The sequence below is a fragment of the Orycteropus afer genome, unplaced genomic scaffold (genome assembly GCF_000298275.1).
Source record: "Orycteropus afer afer isolate SDZICR_OR568_19922 unplaced genomic scaffold, OryAfe1.0 scaffold00049, whole genome shotgun sequence".
Taxonomy (NCBI): Eukaryota; Metazoa; Chordata; class Mammalia; order Tubulidentata; family Orycteropodidae; genus Orycteropus; species Orycteropus afer.
Window position 1 is genome coordinate 6,415,382 of NW_006921636.1, and position 7,391 is coordinate 6,422,772.

Genomic DNA, 7,391 nt, shown 5'->3' on the forward strand with positions numbered 1-7,391 from the left:
AGAGATTTTTTATATAAATTAAGCACTTTATTGAATATCAATAAACTGTACATATTACTATACAAAATGTTTCCTTAGTACAAAATGCTGCTTGCAATATAAATACCAGTGTACCTTTAAAAAAATGTAAACATCTTCCTTCCAGGCCTACCTGTCGGGCCCCCAAATAGTTCTGGGAGACACACTGGTCAGGCCAAAGCACCCTGGCTTGGGCCCCCAACAAGTGACAGCAATCACTCACAGTCCCTTTTAAGAAGTTGTTAAACTGCCCATGAAACAGGTACCACCATGACAAACAGGTGGCTGACATAGCTGCCCAGGCCTGGGGGCATCCTGTGTCCTGCCACCGCCCCTTCAGGTCCCGTGGATGCACCTGGGGGTGGGTTATTGCATAGTTAGCCACACCTCGTGGAGAGGTGGCCCGAGAGTTCCTTGGTAGGGGGAAAGGAGTGGGGTCCCCTGGGGTGGGGTAATTCCTAGTCTGTCCGCTGGCTTTTGTCCTATAGCTCACAGCAGCTGTATCCACACAGCTCTGGGTACATAAACCCACAGAAAGCCATCATCTTAGAACACTCTGGAGCAGGGTCAGCTTCCCTGCAAGCTGCCCCGTCAGCTGGAGATGGCCCCAGCAAAGCCTCTTTCAGAGCCGACCGAGGCTTCCGGAGCAGAGATTCGAGAACCACTGGACATGGGTCCTCGTCAGGAGGACCAGCTGACTGGGCCAGCGCAGCCAATATGGGGCGCTCAGAAGGGTATTCCGTGGCCATGATAAGTTGTGGGGCTCCTTCCTGCTGGAGTTAGGGGAGGCTGCTGGAGGGGTGCCCGGAGAAGCAGAAGAGCCCCTAGGGTCCGCGGGGACCCCCTGAGCAGCCCGACTCCTCGTGCTTGTGGAGCAGGGACATGCGGGAAAAGGTTCGCGAGCACGTCTTGCACTGGTACTTCTTGACGGCCGAGTGGGTCTGCAGGTGTGCACGCAGGTTGGAGCGGTCGGCGAAGGCACGGTTGCAGTGGGAGCAGGAAAAAGGCTTCTCACCTGAGGAGAGGACGAGAGGGAGTTGACTGCCACAAAGTCACTTAGGGGAACGGCAGACATTTATGGCGCGCCTACTGGGTGCCTGGTGTTGTGGCAAGTGCTGGATCAGCCATTTCTCTCAACAGCCCAGTAAGGGCTTGGAGAGAACATCGCTCAAAGCTGGACAAGATGACCCCAGCTTCTTGTGCTCCTTAGTGACCCCCAGAGAGCCATACCCATGCACCACACGTTGCAATGAATCCAGCTATGAGCCAAGAACCAGGCCACACAGATCTGGTACCCCAAGGCCTAGGCTCACTTGGGAACTCTGCCACTTCCAGCTGTGCCACCTTGGGCAAGTGGTCTGGTTTCTCTGTTTTCTCATCTGTAAAATGAGCTGGTTCATCCCTAACTCCTAGGGGTTGGTTCTATAACTGATAGGTTAGGTAAGACTTAGTCTGGCCCTGTGCCAGCACACAGGAAGTGCTCAACAATGCCCATCAGGACAAAGGATGGGAACTGTGCTTCCTGAACCCTGAATGAACTTGACAATTATCCTCATCAGCACCCAAGGAAGCTACCGTCATCTTCCTTTTAGAGATTTCGAAACAGAGAGGTTAAGTAGTATGTTCAGCGTCACAGAGCAGGGCCAGGCAGCCTCATTTCAGAGCCCTTGATTTTAACCACTAGAGAGCCCACCTCCTAGCAGTCAGGGGAGGCTGCTAGTGGCATTCCTTATCATCAGCCCTGGAGTACAAGTCATTCCTGGATTTACTTTGAGGACAAAGCTTAAGGACCAGACTTAACAGGCCTCCCCACCCAGACCCCCACCCTCAGCTGGTTAGGCTGTTCCTCTAGGCTGGGGCAGCAGCCTCTGTCTCCCACATCACACTGCTGCTGGTCACTGATCACACTGCTGTAAACTTCTGAGTCTCTTGTCTGTCCTGCAATCAGACCAAGAGTCCACAAGGGCAGGACGTCCCTTGAGCCCATTTGAAGTTCCTGATCTCCAGCCCCCGCCCTCCTCCCCCCTGTGACAGCCTACAGAAACTCACTGCCTTGCATAAGTGTTTAAAATCCCCTCCTCATCCTCAGCCCAGACATGCCAACTGCCTGGCCCAGGATGCGTTGGAAAGAAATTTCACAGGGCCTGCACAGAGCTGGGTACATAGTCGGTGCTCAATAAATGCTTATGCAATAAATAATCAAAAAAGAAAAAGAGTACAGCTGCCCCACTGAGTTACCAAAGTCGTAATCTTTATGGAAGCAGACTGCCACATCTTTCTCCCGTGAAGCCACCAGGGGTTCCAACTGCCCCCCTTGCTGTTAGCAGTCAAGCGCTTAACCCATTGTGCCACCAGGGCTCCTTATGGAATTAATAGAGCTGTTTAAAAACAAAAAAAAAGCCCTGGGGGAGTCTACCAGATAATGCATTCGTCAGCTCTTTATTTTTATAATCCCTGCCTCAACCAAGAGGATATAGTTTACATTCCAGAAACATCTAGTATTGTGTTTTATGGGTTTTCTTGGTGGGGGAAGGAGGTGCAACATTTTCCAAATAAAAAGTCATAATATTAATTCATTAAGCAAATACAGATTGAGCTCCTACTACACTGCCAGGCCCTACTCTGTGATGTTAACTAAGCTTTTCTGAAACTCCAACACATTCTTCTCTCTTCCCACCCCAGCCTGAGATGCCCCCCAGGCCACATGCCCTCAAGGGAATTCAAGAGGAGCTAATGAATTAAAATACCCTTGTGGGGCCTGGGGCACTGTGCTGGGTGCTGGTAGATGAGAGACCCACCCACTCACCAGGTATTTGGTGAGCACCTGTTTTTGACCAGCCCTGCACTGAGCGCACCACAGAGAAACACCCCAGGGTGGGGGACCTAGTCCAAGGACAATCTACAAGCCAGGCCAGAGGGGTCTGACGAGTTCCAAAGCAAGTTCTGCCTCACTCACAGACTCCCTGGTGAAGGAAGGGCTCAGCCCTCAGCAACTGTGGGACCCAGAATGACTGCTGCTTCCAGCCTCAGTCTCTTCAACTACTACATGGGGTCAAAAGGGCCTCTCCCCCCCCCCAGGGCTGTACTCAGCTTTGCCGAGTAAACACTGGGAGATGCCCCGAGTACTGCACCTCCCACATTATCTATTACCATAAATAAACCTGAACAAAGAGGGAGGGAGGTGCTAGGCACTGTGATGGGGCAGGGCCCACCCCTCACAGATCCCCGCCCCCCGGACGCCTTTACGGTGCTCCCGGCAAGTGTGAAAGCGGCACCAGGCCAGCGGGGACAAAAGCCGCCGAGGGGGGCACTGTACATGCGATATCCCCAGGATTAAAGGGGCCTGCCACGCCGTGGGCCGGCAGCTGCGGCCGGAACAGGTGCAGGGCACCACTACCCCATGCACCTGCTCCCACCCCCAGCCCCCACCCACTGGGCCCACCATTAAGACACACAATGGGAGTCAATGAGGAGGCCAATGGTGCATTTCAACGGGCTTTTGTGTCGAGTCGTGCCTTTACATTAAAATTAAAAAAAAAAAAAAAAAGTGTGGAAGAGCGGGGGAGAGGGGCTGAGGGACTCTAGAGGGCTGTGACTCCCTCAGAATACAGCTCCTGTCAGCTGATCGGGTAGCCTGGCACCCAGGAGAGATAGCCCTTTGGACATATTAAAATGGGGGCTATTTGTGCGTGAACAGAGCACCACCACTTTGTAGGAGTAATAATACTGATAATGACAGGCCTAAGACATCACCCCCTGACACTCACTGCTTAGAGGTCAGCCACCGGCCTGAGTCTCCAATCTGGTCAGCCTGACCCACTGTCATGACCTTTGAACCTTCTTCCTAACAATCACTCTCCAGCGCAGCCCTAAACATCATAGTGTCTACCACTCGCGTTCCGAAAAGATTGAGTAACTACCTCCCATTTCCAGAAAGTTCAAGGATAAGAGACCCCATTTCCTAATTTCCTACACAAGGAGTACATTTTTGAAGCATCAAGACATGATTGTTTACTGCAAGCAAAGATGATCCCTAGTCTGAATGACAGATTTGAGTTCGTCCCCTCCACCCAGCCTGCGGGAGTGCAGATCTGAGGACCATGATGATAATACCTTATAAAGTGATTAACAAGCCACTGGATTTTCATAGCCATCTACTAGCATGTGTTATCATAATCCTACCAGAGGCTCTGAAGGGATAGCTTACTTGCCTAAGGTCACACAGCCCCAACAGCCCACCAACAGCAACCAGCGTTTTTCTGAGTGCTGATTAGTACTAAACCCTGTTCTCTCAATTAACTCACACAGAAACCCCATCAAGTGTTCTTATGCCCATTTCCGAGATGAGGAAACAGGCTCAGAGAGCTGCAACATCAGCCCAAAGTGTGAGGATATTTTCAAAGCGGGATTCAGAGCCAGGTGGGGGGTCTAGCAACATCCTGTCTGGCTGGGCTGGGGGAGGGTGGAACAAGGTGAGACCCTTCACACCTGGCCACATAGCAAGGTGTTGGTTACACCTTTCACAGATCCAGCTCTAACTCTTTGGGCTGAGAAACTGAGACTGCAGAAGGCACTTGTAAAGCTAGCGACTTTGTCCAGGTGCTTGGCTGATGATGAACAACGACTGTCACCTTCCTACCAAACATTTCCAGAGAGTGGGGGCCAAGTCTCAGCAGACTCCCAGGGGCCGCCGCACTTTGAAAATGGCAACAGCGATGCCTGTCTCGGGAAGGCTGGGGAGAAGGTGGCAGGAGACTCACCCGTGTGGGTCCGGACGTGGCCCTGCAGCAGCCAGGGCCTGGAGAAGGCCTTCCCGCAAGTATCGCACACGCAGGGCAGCGTGTGGCTGCGGATGTGCATCTTGAGGGCGCCCAGGCTGACGTACTCCTTGTCGCAGTACTTGCAGTTGAAGGCCTTCCGAGACTGAGGGTCCTTGGCCGCGGCGAGCACGGCCAGCTGCTTGGGCACTTGGCCCAAGCCCGGGAAGGCAGCGTAGGCCTCGGCCTCCAGGGAAGAGGCTGAGGCGGAGGAGAAGGACGAAGGAGCCGGTGACGGGGGGCTGGGGGGCTGGGAGCCTTTCCCACTGTCTTCGTCAGACAGGGAGGTCAGCTCGGTGGCCTTCGGGCCTTCCTGGGGCCGCAGGGAGGCCCAGCCGCTAGGCTGGACTTGGGGTACCAGAAGAGAGTCCCAGATGAGCATGGGCAGCGAGGCCGTGGGGTTGAGGACCTCGGGCGGTGGAATTGCTGCCAGCAGGTGGGCCTGGTCATAGGGCTGCTGAAAGGTGAACTCTAGGGAGGCACAGAGAAGACAGTTAGACAGAGGCAGGCATTAGGTCACTCAGTCAACAAACATTAACCCAGGCCACTGAGTCCAAGGGCTGAGGAGCTGGAGCTCAATACTCATTAGATGAGTAAGAGCAGGGCCCAGCTTCCCAAGGGAGGCATTTCCACATCTCTGCCTGACTGCCCAGGTTTCTAGCACCCCACCTTCCAATCTCCCCAGCTCATGGCTCAAGGCACCACCAGCCCTGTCCTAACTCCCCTACTCACGCACATCTCCCAATCCCTCTCCTCATATTCTTTCTCTGCAGGGTCTACACCGCCTCTGCAGGTGGTCTCCCCTGGCACTATCCCCTCCTCTCATTTCTCTATTCCCTGAGCCCTGTCTCCCCATCCCCCTCTAAAAAGTCCCTTCAGCCAAGATCACCACCCCCTACCCCACTCCCCCCAGCCACTCACTCAGGGCTCACGGATACACCTGCCCCTTCGCCCCCTCGCCACATGTCCCCATGCAGAGTCCCTCGAGCGTCACGTAATCTCGATTTGGGCCACAAGTTTCCTTCCCTAAAGCGCCCCCCTGCAGTCTCCGCCAGTCTCCCCAGCCCCTCCCTGAGGTCTGGCGCTCTCGTCCACTCACCTAGGGACGAGTCGTGCAGCTCGCTGTAGTTGGGTCTCCGGCGGGAGCAAGCAGATTTCCTAACGAGAAAAGAGCGCGGCATGGTGCCCGAAGAAGCCGAGGGTCGCCGGGTAGCGTTGGGATCGCTACGATCTCTCACCCACTAGGCAGAGACGCTGAGCTGCGAGGAGAGACGTGCCGCCAACTCCTTTAAGTACCCCGGTAGGGCGGAGCAACTCGTAGTCACACCCCTTTGTCACCTCCGCGCCAATCGGAGGCGCCTCCGCCGGAAGCCACGCCCCGGGCAGGTGCGCCGGGGGCGGGCGGGGTTCGCGCCGCGTGGCGCTGGTCTGGGGCGGAGCGCCTCGAGGGACGGGCCGAGGGCGAGCACGGATCACCCCAGCTGGGGTGCTGGGATCAGGCGCCGAGCCCCTGGGCCAGACGAGAACTCGTTGGGACCCCCGTGCGCCTGCCCACTCAGCGCTCCGCAGTCTGAGCGCCTCTGGCGCCCCCTGGCGCCCCGTACTGCTGGCGGGGACACCTGACGTTCCGAAACCCTCCTCGGCCTCGCGCTTGGGGAGGGGCGGCGTCTCCTCGACCCGCCTGGCGCCCGCAAAGACGTGGGATGGACGAAGGATGGTGCACATCGCTGGGAAGATGCGAGGACACCCTCGCAGCCGACGGTAGTAGGAATCACCACATTTTTTCTTTGCAAAGCAGGCGATGTGATGTAGCCAGATGCCTGTGTTTCTTCACTTAGCAAATGTTTACGGAGCGCCCTCAACAGCGCCGTGAACGAAGCGGCAAGGGGCCCTACCAAAAGGGCAGGCAGGCAGCTCAAGGTCTGGTGGGGGAGACAGACGAAGTAAACAGACGACTCTAATGAGAGGGAAGTGTGCTTTGATGGGATCACAGGGCGCTGTGACAGTCTAGAGGCGGATCACTTGACAGGGGGTCGGGGGCGACTTCCCGCAGGAAGTGAAGACGCTTCAAGGAGAAAGGCCCGAGGTAAGAATCTGTAAATACTGGAGAGTCATTGAGAACAGCTCCCAGGGCGGGGTGGGAAGATCGGGAGGGGTCCGACGTGCCTCCAAAGGAGTCTGGACTTTGTCCTGGGGGCCCTGAGGAGCCGTGGCAGGATTTTGGGCGGAGGAAGGGCCTTTTTAGAGTTTCGGTGAGGGGATCACTCCCAGCAGGTGGGAGGAGGAGAAGAAAAGGCGGGGCGAGGCCCGACTCCTCGCCTCCCTGGGGACTGTAACTCCTGTGTCTAAGGGACCTAATATGGGCCGCACAGAGTGCACTGACAGGGATAAGGAGTGGGGACAGGGAAGGCCAGCTGTGCCCTCCCACCAGCCTCCCTGCGAGCCAGCAGGCAGGAACATACCAGGCCTGAGGTGCTCAGAAATGAACCTGCCTGGCCCTGCCTGACTTGTTTCCACCTGTGGAGTAGAGCCTGTGAAAACCCCGAGGGACGAATG

General features: G+C 55.7%; 1 protein-coding gene across 1 annotated transcript; it reads right to left on the bottom strand.

Moving 5' to 3' along the window:
• Positions 1 to 842: 842 nt before the first annotated feature.
• On the bottom strand, positions 843 to 6,016 carry SNAI1 (snail family transcriptional repressor 1). Its single transcript, XM_007938429.1, has 3 exons — positions 5,935 to 6,016; positions 4,779 to 5,306; positions 843 to 1,033 (listed from the first exon to the last, which is right to left on the bottom strand). Exons 1-3 carry the CDS (start codon positions 6,014 to 6,016, stop codon positions 843 to 845), a joined length of 801 nt encoding a protein of 266 aa, XP_007936620.1.
• Positions 6,017 to 7,391: the final 1,375 nt, after the last annotated feature.